General features: G+C 38.7%; 1 protein-coding gene across 1 annotated transcript; it reads left to right on the plus strand.

Moving 5' to 3' along the window:
- The first annotated feature begins 2,091 nt into the window (after positions 1–2,091).
- LOC131946334 (uncharacterized) lies at positions 2,092–13,770 on the plus strand. The gene is made up of 8 exons (XM_059307026.1): positions 2,092–2,269; positions 4,545–4,843; positions 5,978–6,082; positions 6,681–6,791; positions 6,875–6,994; positions 7,127–7,285; positions 7,451–7,665; positions 13,141–13,770. Exons 1-8 carry the CDS (start codon positions 2,092–2,094, stop codon positions 13,292–13,294), a joined length of 1,341 nt encoding a protein of 446 aa, XP_059163009.1. The 3' UTR covers positions 13,295–13,770.
- Positions 13,771–14,284: the final 514 nt, after the last annotated feature.

Below are 14,284 nucleotides of genomic sequence, written 5' to 3' on the forward strand. Positions count from 1 at the left end.
AAAATAATTAAACCCGAGTACCTTTCGTAAGTCTGCTCTTCTGCTCTTGCCAGTGTTTCTTTCAGACTGTTTTTTCTCGTGATGGGGGGGGGGGGGCACTTGAAACTTTCAGGTTGGGAACGGACAAAATTTTCCGGGGGGGGGGGCGGAAATATATTTTCTATATAAATTCTATTTAGTTCGGGGAGATGCCTGAAAGAAGCACTGGTTCCTGCCGCTTGCAGCCCGCATGTCGTACCTGTGTTGATTTATTTACCTGCAGCAGACTTGACCTACGGACACGCACAAACACTAGGCATGCAAGGAGAATTGTGTATTTGTTTAGACCAGTCGCAGATAAGACGAGAAAGTGTCGGAATCGAACATTTCCACCTGTGTTCGGTTAAAGGAACTCGAACTGTCTTTTTTACTTTCTCGTGTACCAAGTGTAGAGAAAGTATTGTAACCGTGCAAAAAGCGCTAGACTAATAATCCATTTTTTTAAAAAATCCATTACGCTCGTGAAAAATGCTTGTTTTAACGGTTTCTTTCATGAAATCTTCTTTATCTTTATTGTGAAATAAACGTCAGGAACATAACATTAAACACGTAATATTGGGCAGGTAACTATAGGCACGTAACATTAGGCACATAACTTAAGGTTAATACGGCTTCCTACAATAAGTCTCCAGATGAAACAGCCCCCATTCAATAGATCTCCTGTAGAAAACATTAACTCCAAGTATCATTCTAGATCCATAACTTTGACTGTGAATAATTTGGTATTGCAACTAACGTGAGTTAGTTACCCATCCGAGTATGAAGGACTCAGGGACTGTCTATTGACTTGAACCCGGGATTCGAGCTCGAGACTTACGGGTTAGCAGTCCAGCTCTCTACCGCTAGGCCACGCCGTCCCCTAGAGTGTTGCGCTATTTAATCTGCTCTTATTAAAAGCGAGGATGGGGTCTTTTCATTAGCAGTCCAGCTCTCTACAGCTAGACCACTCCCCCCATAAATGACCATACACTATTTGTGGAGGGGGATTCGCACTTCTGCGACGACCGGGAAGAGAGTGGACTCCCCAAAGGAATCTCCACTTGTCAGGTGACCAGTCTATGCCAGGTCAATGTCCGTTGCTATTTTTAGGTCTTCAATGTGTGTTTTTTAAAAATACCTTTTGTTTTACTTCATCATCAGGGTTTTTATTGGTCGCCGGATGTTTATGTCTGACGTCACTTGTCGGGCTGACCTACTACTACCACGGTGACCTAGCCCTAGACCGGATATCCGGTATCGGTATAGAAAAAAGAAGCAACGAGACGCTCATCACCCGAGATAACGTACTTAGAAATGTCACAGATTCGAGCCAAAATGTCAGCCTGACGTCTGCCACTGGAGATGACAAAAGTTCGACTGAAGGTCAAGGTGGTTTAGAGAGATCTAGCGGCACGAGTGGTGGAGAGAGCATTAGTGAGTTACAAAATATTCAAGGAGTCTCATAACCTATTCGTGACTGTCTCATGATATATATTTATATATTCGCCACTACCCCAAATATTTGTGACTACCCCACTTATTAATTACTACCCCACATGTTGTTGACTACGTTATAATAACAACCCCATAAACTCTTGACAACCTTATGACTACCCCACCAGCACCTGACTACCCCACCAGCACCTGACTACCCCACCAGCACCTGACTACCCCACCAGCACCTGACTACCCCACCAACACCTGACTACCCCACCAGCACCTGACTACCCCACCAGCACCTGACTACCCCACCAGCACCTGACTACCCCACCAGCACCTGACTACCCCACCAGCACCTGACTACCCCACCAGCACCTGACTACCCCACCAGCACCTGACTACCCCACCAGCACCTGACTACCCCACCAGCACCTGACTACCCCACCAGCACCTGACTACCCCACCAACACCTGACTACCCCACCAGCACCTGACTACTATACATGCACCTGACTACCCTACCAGCACCTGACTACCCCACCAACACCTGACTACCCCACCAGCACCTGACTACCCTACCAGCACCTGACTACCCCACCAGCACCCAACTACCCCTCTAATTATTGACTACCTTATGACTACCCCATCAGCACCTGACCACACCACAGTGCCTTCCTATAACCAGAGCACCATCACCAAAGATGGACGAAACGCCAGCATCTCACAGCTGGTGGAGTGGATGGAGCAGAAGCTGAGACTACCCAACAAAGCCAGGCGGTTTGTGGTCGAGTCTATTTGTCCAGGCCCATCTGGTGAGTTGTTTCTTGGGCTGGTCAGTGTTCTTGATGTAATTTGGTTTGTCATTTTATCCATGTCAGCCAGTCAGTTAGTTTGTGTTTGTCCATCATTTGAGTTTGGTTTTCAGTTGGTCAGTTTGTCTTTTTGCCCATCATATGAGTCTATCAATCAGTTAAGCACATAATTTTCTCTTGTTGAGTCTCTCTATCCGCTACTCTATGTAATTACTTTTCTTAACGCCTGTAAAACGAACACAAAAAGGCGGACTCGTTTTTTGTGTACATTAAAATCAATTAAAAAAACTTCGTTCTCTACCAATATGAAAACGATAGTATTTAGTTGATCTAATGTGTTTGAAGTTTGAAAGTGAAACGAAGGCTAGAACAATGCTTGTGAAATAATCGAAAAGTCTGACAGATGTCTTCTAATAGAAAAAAAAATTGTGTAACTTAACTAAGCTTGGGTGTATGAATAAACTTTCAACGGAGTATATGTGTCGTGTTATGTAAAGTGATTGTTGTACTTTAACAACGCGAGGCCGACAATCCTCAGTCCTAACATACACATACAATCCTCAGTCCTAACATACACACACAATCCTCAGTCCTAACATACACATACAATCCTCAGTCCTAACATACACATGCAATCCTCAGTACTAACGTACACATACAATCCTTAATCCTAACATACACATACAATCCTGTCCTAACATACACATACAATCCTTAGTCCTAACATTCACATACAATCCTCAGTCCTAACATACACATACAATCCTCAGGCGTAACATACCCATACAATCCTCATTCCTAACATACACATACAATCATGAGTTCTAACATACACATACAATCCCCAGTCCTAACATACACATACAATCCTCAGCCGTAACATACAAAACAATCCTCAGTTCTAACATACACATACAATCCTCAGTCCTAACACACATAAAATCCTCAGTCCTAACATACACATACAATCCTCAGTCCTAACATACACACACAATCCTCAGTCCTAACATACACATACAATCCTCAGTCCTAACATACACATGCAATCCTCAGTACTAACATACACATACAATCCTCAGTCCTAACATACACATACAATCCTCAGTCCTAACATACACATACAATCCTCAGTCTTAACATACACATACAATCCTTAGTCCTAACATACACATACAATCCTCAGTCCTAACATACAATCCTCAGTCCAAACATACACATACAATCCTCAGCCCTAACATACACATACAACCCTCAGTCCTAACATACACATACAATCCTTAGTCCTAACATACACATACAATCCTCAGTCCTAACATACACATACAATCCTTAGTCCTAACATACACATACAATCCTTAGTCCTAACACACAAACAATCCTCAGCCCTAACATACACATACAATCCTTAGTCCTAACATACACATACAATCCTCAGTCCTAACATACACATACAATCCTCAGCCCTAAAATACACATACAATCCTTAGCCCTAACATACACATACAATCCTCAGTCCTAACATACACATACAATCCTCAGGCGTAACATACACATGCAATTCTCAGTCCTAACATACACACACAATCCTCAGTCCTAACATACACATACAATCCTCAGTCCTAACATACACACACAATCCTCAGTCCTAACATACACATACAATCCTCAGTCCTAACATACACATACAATCCTCAGTCCTAACATACACATACAATCCTTAGCCCTAACATACACATACAATCCTCAGTCCTAACATACACATACAATCCTCAGGCGTAACATACACATGCAATTCTCAGTCCTAACATACACACACAATCCTCAGTCCTAACATACACACACAATCCTCAGTCCTACATACACATACAATCCTCAGTCCAAACATACACATAAAATCCTCAGTCCTAACATACACATACAATCCTCAGTCCTAACATACAATCCTCAGTCCAAACATACACATACAATCCTCAGTCCTAACATACACATAAAATCCTCAGTCCTAACATGCACATACAATCCTTAGTCCTAACATACACATACAATCCTCAGTCCTAACATACAATCCTTAGTCCTAACATACACATACAATCCTCAGTCCTAACATACAATCCTCAGTCCAAACATACACATACAATCCTCAGTCCTAACATACACACACAATCCGCAGTCCTAACATACACATACACATACAATCCTTAGTCCTAACATACACATACAACCCTCAGTCCTAACATACAGTCGTGTTTCTAACTCACCCACACCTCCCTACTAGTTCAAGCGTGTGTTGACCCCAAGTGCACGACCCAGCTCAGCTCCAACCTGACGACCCGGGTCCGCTCCCTGCTCACCCCACCCCAGATGTTCCTCACGGACCAGCAGCACGAGCTCATCCTCTCCCTGGGGGCGGGGATCCCAGAGAGTGACCTCGTCCTGATTACGGCAGCCTCGCCTGACCACTACGACGAGCTGCAGGCTCTGCTGCACAATCTGCACGAGTTCGTCTACCCGGCCTTGACCGACTTCACCATGGTCGTGTGGGACCTCGGGCTCACAACCCAACAGAGGGAAAATGTAAGTGGTAGAGGGCGGTAACTCATGAAATATGACGACCCAATATATTTGGTTTAGTTAACTCCCTTTAATTTTTGTTTTTATGACAAGTATTGATTTTTCACTGTTTTATTTTCGTATCAACACTCACAACCGAACAGGTAAATTTAAGTGGTAGAGGGCGGTAACTCCTGAAATATGACGACCGATATATTTGTGTTAGTTAACCCCTTTGAATTTTTGTTTATATGACAAGTATTATTGATTTGTTTACTGTTTTCTTCTCGTATCAACACTCACAACCGAATAGGGAAAATGTAAGTGGTAGAGGGCGGTAGCTCATGAAATATGACGACCGATATATTTGTTTTAGTTAACTCCCTTGAATTTTTGTTTACATGACAAGTATTGATTTTTCACGGTTTTCTTCTCGTATCCCCACACTCATAAAACGCCGTTTCCCAATACCGCGACTAATAAATGTCAGATAAATATCTCAGGTGAAGCGAATAAAAAATATGCAGATCAATATAAACGATAATCGCATATTTTCAGGGGATACCTGGTATTTTCATGATTTTTTTTTAAAATAAATTTCCATGCAGGCCTGTGTTTTACTTTAATTGTAAAAAATTTCAAAATTAATCTACTGTAAATTTTAATCTAAAAAATTATTCAGTCCCATTCTGATAATGTACTAAAAACTAATCAATGAGAAACATGTGACACGTCCCATTCTTAAAATTTCAATAACGTGAGTGTAGCCTATACATGTTTCCAATCTAAAAATAGAACTGTCAATCACATTCCCATTCTTGTCGAACTTTGTTGTTGAGTTATTGCAGTAGGCTGTCTGATGACCCTTGTTTGTTTTTAATTAACTGTTAATAAACCTTTCAACCTTCTTTATTATTTAATTAACTGTTAATTTTTTTTTTCAAACTAGTTTTGTTTTTAATTAACTCTTAATAAAACTTTTAACCTTCTTTATTATTTAATTAACTGTTAATTTAAAACATTTTTTTTCAACCTCGTTTTGTTTTTAATAAACTGTTAATAAACTTTATAACCTTTTTTTTTAAATTAATTATGAATGAACTTTCTAACCTTGTTTTTGATTTTAATTAACCATAAATGAGCTAATCAACCTTGCAGCTGGAGAAATGCTGTCGATGTCACCTGGCCAGATTTCCGTTTGAAAAATTTCCCGCCACTTTTCGTGACGTCAGATGTTACATGTGGAAGCCGGTGGTTCACAAGGTAAACAGTAACATAATTACAAGCTTTAGGTTTGAGTTTCAGTCCATGAATTTTTTAAGCCGGGGTAGAAAGAGTGTATTATGGGACGGCGTGGCCTTAGCGGTGGAGCGCTATGCTGCTAACGCGAAGGTCTCGAGTTCGAATCCGGGTCCAAGTCAGTAGAACGTCCATGAGTCCATCCAGCTCTGATGGGTATCTAACTCATGTTAGGGAAAGTAAAGGCGGCTGGGCAAAGTGCTGACCTTCATATGCCGAGGTCAAGAAACATATGAACTCTACTTCATCTGCCCATTACGTCCAAAGAGGATTCTTTACTTTACTATAAGAGTGTATTAACTTGTAGTATAGATACAACGCTCTTTTTGCGTTTTAAAATGAAATTTTAGAAACCGAGGTTTAGCCTTTACTCCTAGTTTTTTAAGGACCGTTTTTGTAAATCATTTTAAAATTTGTCCAAGTTAAGTAAATTTTTAAAAATAAATAAATGTGACGTTTAGTGACGACGGGAAGGGGCGGAAATAAAAATCGGTTAAAGATGTGTGGTGTCGTTGAATTACAATGATTGAACTATGATCACTGTATGCTCTGTGTCTTGCAGGCATCACTGTATTACCTGTATCTTGCATGCATCAATGTATTACCTGTATCTTGCAGGCATCACTGTATTACCTGTATCTTGCAGGCATCACTGTATTACCTTATCTTGCAGGTATCACAGTATTACCTTATCTTGCAGGCATCACCATATTACCTTTATCTTGCAGGCATCACTATATTACCTGTATCTTGCAGGCATCACTGTATTACCTATATCTTGAAGGCATCACTGTATTACCTGTATCTTGCAGGCATTACTGTATTACCTGTATCTTGAAGGCATCACTGTATTACCTATATCTTGAAGGCATCACTGTATTACCTGTATCTTATAGGCATTACTGTATTACCTGTATCTTGCAGGCATCACTGCATGCCCTATATCTTGTAGAAATCACTGCATGCCCTATATCTTGTAGACATCACTGTATTCCCTGTATCTTGCAGGCATCACTCTACCGAGCTAGGAAGTACCTGATATGGCAGGACGCCTCCATCCGGTACAAGAAAGGAGGTCACGAGTTCTTCTCACAAGCTGAGGCTCTGGGGCTACAGATCATGAGGAAAGACTGGGGGGAGCCTGTGGCCCATCAAACCCTCCCAGAGGTGAGTCCTAGCGAAATCTTAACAATGTGTGCTTGTCTCCTACATTGTACAGTAGATACGGTCATTTAGGCTTGAAATTATCTTCTTTTGTACTCGATTGTTTCCCTTTGTGTTTAAATGTTCTGAAGTAGCTATTTTTAAAACAGTGTGTGCTTTACGTCACAGATGTTTGCGTACATGGGCCAGCCCCATTGCGCCTTCAACCAGTTCCCAGAGATCATGTCGGGTGTGGGTGTGTACAAGAATGAGCCGTTCATCCACAGGGCCATCGTGGAGCCATGGGCCAGGTGCGGCATGGAAAAAAACTGCATGTGTCCAAGAGATTCCCACCGGTCACACTACTGCCCAAAAACGGCCACAAACTACGGCCATTGTCACAGGTTCGTACCCAGACTACGCAGAGGGGTAGCGACCCCTCCCGGCGTCAGAGGACAAACTTTCAATTCCCCTCCCCCCCTCCCCCCCCCCCCCGAAATATTTTTTTATAGGTATAATTCAAAATAGCAGCTAAGATGAGCTTATTTTGGCGCCCCTAGGGTCGGCGCCCGGAAACATATGTACCCCCCGTCGCTACGCCTCTGGGACTACGGCACATGGAACTTGGTTTAGAAGATATTTAAATTGATGCAATATAAAAACAAACATTTGTGAGCATAGATGTATTGTTGCATCATTGAGTGTATAAATGTAACATTGCCCAGTGGTCTATAGATCTCCGGTTTCTGATCAATATGTCACTGCCCCTTAATAAAAACCCAAAACTTCTAGCGCCCTACCCTGCCCTCCTGCTCTGGTAAGGCACATTCACAGAACAAATACATGAAACAATGTATTGTTCTGGAAGTTAATAGAATAGTCTACCTCGCGTGATTTTTATTTTCATCTGAGATTCAACCCAGCGACTGATTCATTTATGGCTGACTTAATAGGTTTTGCCTGATTTCAGCTTTTCAATTTAGGCAGTAGCATGATTTCTCAGTAAATGTTAAGAAAATATATTTTTTTTTTTGTTAATACTTTTATTCAATTTAAAACAAGTACATCAACATCACATTTTTTACATAATTTCGAACATCAAATGAAAACGAAAAGTTTTGCAAATGTACATAATGAATATTTACATGATGTCATGTATATGATTATAAAAAAATTGCAAAGGATGACAGTAAAAGGGGTGAAGGTCAAATAAAAGTGTCAGAAGTCTGGGTGGAGAGAGGAAAGGAAATTTTTCAGAGAGGGTCAATGGGACAGTGAAGCATTTTCTATGTAGGAAAACAAATTAAGTTGACTAGTTGAAAGAATGTTTATTTATGTACTGGTCGCATTGAGTTTTCAAAAGGTTGCTGTGTGAAAGATGAGGGTAAAGAAACAAGATTTAGAACTTTAAATAAGTAAATGAATAGATATTGAAATTGATGTTGGGGTGGGTGGTGGGGTCGTTGGAACAGCTGAAGGGAATGTGGGGTTATCATGTCTGAGGGTGAAGTGGATAGAGGGGGAGAGGGTAGATGTGTCTGACGAGGCGTGGAGAGGGTGTCTGTGTGTTTTTAAGGCAAGCCAAGCGTCAAAATATGTGCTGTTATCTAACTGCTGAGGTGTTACTATTTATAGTGTGTGTGGGTGGGGGGAGGGCTTGACAAACAGATTTGTAATTTTTTTTTTCAATTTTTTTATATCTTTATTTTCAAATAGAAATCATTACATCAACATATACAAATATGTGTGTGTGTGTGCTTAACGTAGTGTGTATTTAACATAGTTCAAACATTAACAAAAATTATCAATACATAAACAAAATGGTGAACATTACTAAAATAAACCGGGAGTGATCTCCCCTAAACTTTCTCGAATATTCTTATATAAAACAACAGGGGATGGGAACTCGGGCTATAGACATGATTTTTAATCCATTTTAAATACTTAAAGTTTTTAAAATAGAATAAAATCTCGTAGAAAAAGGAAGTTGTATTAAAAATCAGTTTGTATGCTACTTCCCTTTCTTTTGGTGTAATGCGTTTATTATGTAGGTTTCTAAATGTATCTTTAATGTCTATAATATTGTGTTCCCTGGCCCAACTAATTCTCGTGTATAAGGGTGTCGCTTGTTGTAGGATGTCGTATTTTTTTTGTGTCTTCCCCAATAATGCTTTTGTTTCCTTGGAATATTGCTAGCGTTTCTTTATAGCGTTTCTTTATAAAAGCTGCCTATGTCATTTCCTCCATAGTATGGTGTTATGATGTTTAGTTTTAAAATGCTCTTTATGTTTAACCCTATGTAGTATTGTGCTAATGGATGATAATGTGGTTCTATCCTTATTCTATCCAGATGTTTTAAGCGGAAGGTGTTTATTTTAGTATGAATGTCGTGTAGCGCTATACCTCCATTTAATTTGTTTTGTATTAAGGTTTTGTGGCTAATGTTTCTAATCGTGTTTTTGAAAATGAACTCTCTAATGTGCTTGTTTTTTTTTTAATAAATGAGTTGGGTATTGTAGAGTTCGTCGCTACGAAAATTATTTTTGGAATGATATATCTTTATACTAATGCAGCTCTAGCAAAAATGGTTGTATTGCAGTATTGGTATTTCTCCAGATTTATTTTATTTTTCAGTGTGGCCCAAGTTTCTTGGTCGTTTTTTGTGGGATCGCTGGTATAGGTTATTCCATAAATTCTGAGTTTGTTAGTTATTGTTATGTCTATGTGATAGTCATCTTTACCTTTCCATTTACCTATACCCATTACTTTTGATTTTTCTGCGTTTATTTTTTCCCCCGCTTCCTTTCCCAAAGTTGAATTTTTCTATTACAGTCTGTATTGCTTTTTCTGTTTGTACTAAGAAAGTAGTGTCGTCTGCGTATGCAAGTATTTTCTTGCCTACCGTGTTTGGAATGTACAGTCCTTTAATCGAGTTGTCCTGTCTAATGTTTTCTAGTAGAGGTTCTAAGCTAAGGATGTATAGTAGGGGAGATAAAGGACAACCTTGTCTAACTGATTTCTGTATGTGAAAAGCGCTTGTAACACTGTTGTTTATTAATAAATGACTATGTGCATTGTTATATATTATTTTTATCCATGTTTTAAAATAGTGTCCTAGGTTGTAAGCATCTATTGTTTTTATTAACCATGTATGATCTACTCTATCGAAAGCTTTCTGTTGGTCGATGATAAGAATTGCTAGTTGTGTGTCTTTCTGCGTGCTATAATGTATGATGTCTCTGATTAAGTGCGTGTGGTTGTGTATGTTTCTACCTGGTATGCTATACTGTTGATCGGGGTGTATTAATTTAGATATGAAAGGTTCGAGTTTCTTAACTTAAGTTTTTGTCAATATTTTATATTCACTGTTGAGTAAAGATATAGGTCTGTAATTTATAATTTTTGTCCTGTCCGTATCATTTTTGGGAATGAGTGTTATATATGCCCTGTTAAAATCTGTAGCACTATCCTCTCTTTCATGTATGTCCTGAAATGTAGCGTGTAAAAGGAGTATTAAGTCATTTTTGAAGGTTTTATAAAATTCACTGGTTAGTCCATCTGGTCCTGGAGCTTTATTTAGTTTTAGTCCGTCTATAGTCTTGGATATTTCCTCTTTAGTAATTGGCGCGTTGATTTTGGTACAGTCATCGTTGTCTAGCCTTGTTGTGTACTTAAGATAATGTTCTTGTATTTCATAGTCTGTATCTTCCTTATTGAAGAGGTTTTGATAGTATAAAGTAAACTGACGTTTTATACTTTCCAGGTCATTTGTTATATTCCCGTCGTCATCTGTTATGCTACATATCTGTTTACTGTTGCAGTGTATTTTTTCCAAAATTGTGTTGTAATGGGAGGGGTCTTCGTTGCCTATCATGTCTATTCTACTACGTATTAGCGCTCCCTTGTGTCTATGTGTTTGTATTTTGTTTAATTCTGATTCTAATTTTTCAATTTTGTCCTGCGATGCATTATGACTGATTAACGTATCTAGTTGTCTGTCTAGTAGTTCTTCCATAATTTTCCTATCTATGTTTATTTGCCTTGCTATTTTGATAGAGTATACCCGTACCATATATTTAAAATCTTCCCAGTGCTCTAGTGCAGGTGTGTTTGATGCTCTCTGTGTGAATTCTGATGCTAGCTTCCTTATTTATGTGATGTATTCGCTATTTTCTAGAAGTGTGTTGTTGAGTTTCCAATACGTATTATTTGTTCTGTGAGTGGGGTTAATTTGTAGTTGAGCAATAAATATTTTGTGGTCTGTAAATGTAAGTGTCTGAGCGAGGTGTTTTACTTTGTTTACCGTTATACTTTCATGAGCATATATTTAGTCTAGCTTAGCCGCGCTATGATGTGTTCTGCTGTAGTGTGTTGTTTCAGTGAAATTTAGATGTGTATTCTTGTAGGTGTCTTTTAAGCTTGTCGTTTTTATTATATTGTTTAAAGTATTAATTTGTTCTTTATTGTGTTTTAGCCTTTTCGTTTCCCTGTCATCTTGCCCTATTGGGTCTGTATCGTCAGGGACCACATTAGGGTCACAAGTATCGTCTTGTTTTTGTATTCGGTATTTATAAGTTCATTAAGCGTGTGGTAGAAATGTTTTTGTTCTTGTCTTTGTGTTGGGGCGTTTACATTGATGATTGTTATTTCTGTATTATCAATATTCAATGTGATGCAGGCTATCCTGCCCTGTCTATCCGTGAATGTACTTTTAATTTTGTGTTTGTCTGATGTACAAGGTATACTGGTTCCTCTGCAGTTGGGGCCGGTACTGTGCAGTGAGTTTTTGATGCCAATGTATGCATCTAGTTCAGGGGTCGGCAACCTTTTGAAGCGGAAGAGCCAAAAGTAACAATTTTCAAAATTTCCCTGATTTAAAAGAGCCACTAACATTTTTTTTTTATTTCAAATATTTTTTTTTTTATTAAGATTATTGGTATTTGTTCAAGGAGCTGGAGAGCCGCATCTTGATATCAAAGGAGCCGCATGCGGCTCGCGAGCCGCAGGTTGCCGACCCCTGATCTAGTTTAATGACAAGTTTATATAAGTAGCTAAAAAAGCGTTTACCGTCGCTCTGCTTCGATGATCATCGGTTTGCTTCAGTAATTACAAATCTACAAAATAATTATATCATATAGCTAACAGTTTTCTGTTTGAATTAGAGTAATGTGATAATTTTAAAAAATTATAAAACACAAAGTTAAGACAAAAAGTCCATAAATTTATTAATATTCGGATTTTATATAATAGTAAATGATGATCCCGCTGTTTCGTTTTGTAACTGTAATTACTGTATAATTATTAAAGATATTTGTGAACATATCTATGGTTGCATCCCTTGGTAGATTAGATTTTTCTATGGGAGGTAACAAAACATGTGTTTATTAATCTATTTTTTTTATCAGTGCTGGATTATGTCTAGAAATTATTTAAAATATTATTATAGCGATTATTAAATATTCGAATTATATACTTTTATATTTACCTATATTTTTTTAGTGCTAGACTGCTAATCCGATAGTTTCTAATTCGAATCCGGACTCAAGTTAGTGGAACGTCCCTGAGTCCACCCAACTCTGATGGGTACCTATGACCTAACTCACGTTAAGGAAAGTAAAGGCGGCTGGGCATAGTGCTGACCACATTATCCCTTTATAGGCTGAGATCAAGAAATATATGAACTCCACTACATCTGCCTAATAGATCGTTAGGCCTAAAGAGGAATCTTTTATATTTTATTTTGAAGATATCCGCTAATGTTTTCCAACGTGGAAACCTCTTGTATATATGGTATATCACTAAATTACAGAATAGACATACATAATGTTAAATCTTTTTGAGTCGTAAGCTTTGTAAATTCTAGTTTTTAATCCCTGCAGATTTGACCAATCAGCGCTCTCGATACTGACGGGGACACTCTACAACAAGGAAGTGTATCGCGTAGTCATCCAGAACTGGAACAAATATTTCAGTGTACAGAGGAACCACGTAGAACCCAACTACTTCAACAGTACGGGATGTCTGTCTAACTGATGAAAGACAATGAACCCAACTACTTCAATGGTACAGGATGTCTGTCTAGCTAATGAAAGACAACATCTAATGAAAGACATTGAACCCAACTACTTCAACAGTACAGGATTTCTGTCTAACTATGAAATTAAGACAATGAACACTGCTTCAACAGTAAAGGATGTCTCTAACTGGCCAAAGACAATGAACCCAACTAGTTGATCAGCCCTGTGTCTCTCTCCAACTGATACAATAACAGCCATCGAGCTACTAAATCATAGCCAAGGGTCTGAATCTAACTAAAAGCATACCAGCCACCCAACTGCTAGAACATCGCCAAGTGTATGTGTCACAATGAAGAATACCCGACATCCAATTGGCAAATAAGTTTTTGTATAACCAACAAACCCAAGAATCGAACTCGAGACTTTCGGGTAAGCAGTCATATGCTCTACCATCCGACCACACCGTCCCATGTACAGAAAACACGGACAATAAAAACCTAAGAAATAAAATAAAAAATTACATTATAATTTTTTCTTTATTTTCTAAATAAATTTTATTTTGGTTTATTATCACCACAAACCATCTGCATCGTGTTTACATCAAATCATTTATCCACTCTATAGGTCTCATGTGACAGCCAATGTGGATGTTTATCTGTTTTCACCTATCTTCAAAACCATGTTATGTCATTGTCTTTCTGTTCGTATGTTTTTAGAGTGATGCCACACATTGAATATGAGCAAAATCTAATTTATGTCGTTCTTTTGTAAAACAAATTCAGTGAGGGACATTTTTTTCTTTAAACCATGCGTTCAACAGACACTCGTCTATCATTGAGTAACATAACGCGCGAACACAACGCAATTTCACAACGCACTGTCAAAATGCAATAACACAAAATATTAAAATGAAACACCAACGCACTTCCCGCACTCTTTAACATGACACTCCAGCATCTCAGAACTCGTTACTTACACAGTTGACGGCTTTAAGTAATGTCACTTA

The sequence above is a fragment of the Physella acuta genome, unplaced genomic scaffold (assembly GCF_028476545.2).
Source record: "Physella acuta isolate Inbredline_101_S28 unplaced genomic scaffold, ASM2847654v3 ptg000554l, whole genome shotgun sequence".
NCBI classification, from domain to species: Eukaryota; Metazoa; Mollusca; class Gastropoda; family Physidae; genus Physella; species Physella acuta.

Coding starts and splice junctions, on each gene's coding strand:
- LOC131946334 (XM_059307026.1), top strand. CDS start 2,092: ATGACTACCCCATCAGCACCTGACCACACCACAGTGCCTTCCTATAAC. Junction 6,083..6,680: donor GGAAGCCGGTGGTTCACAAG/GTAAACAGTAAC, acceptor TGTGTCTTGCAG/GCATCACTGTATTACCTGTA. Junction 6,792..6,874: donor TGTATTACCTTATCTTGCAG/GTATCACAGTAT, acceptor TGTATCTTGCAG/GCATCACTGTATTACCTATA.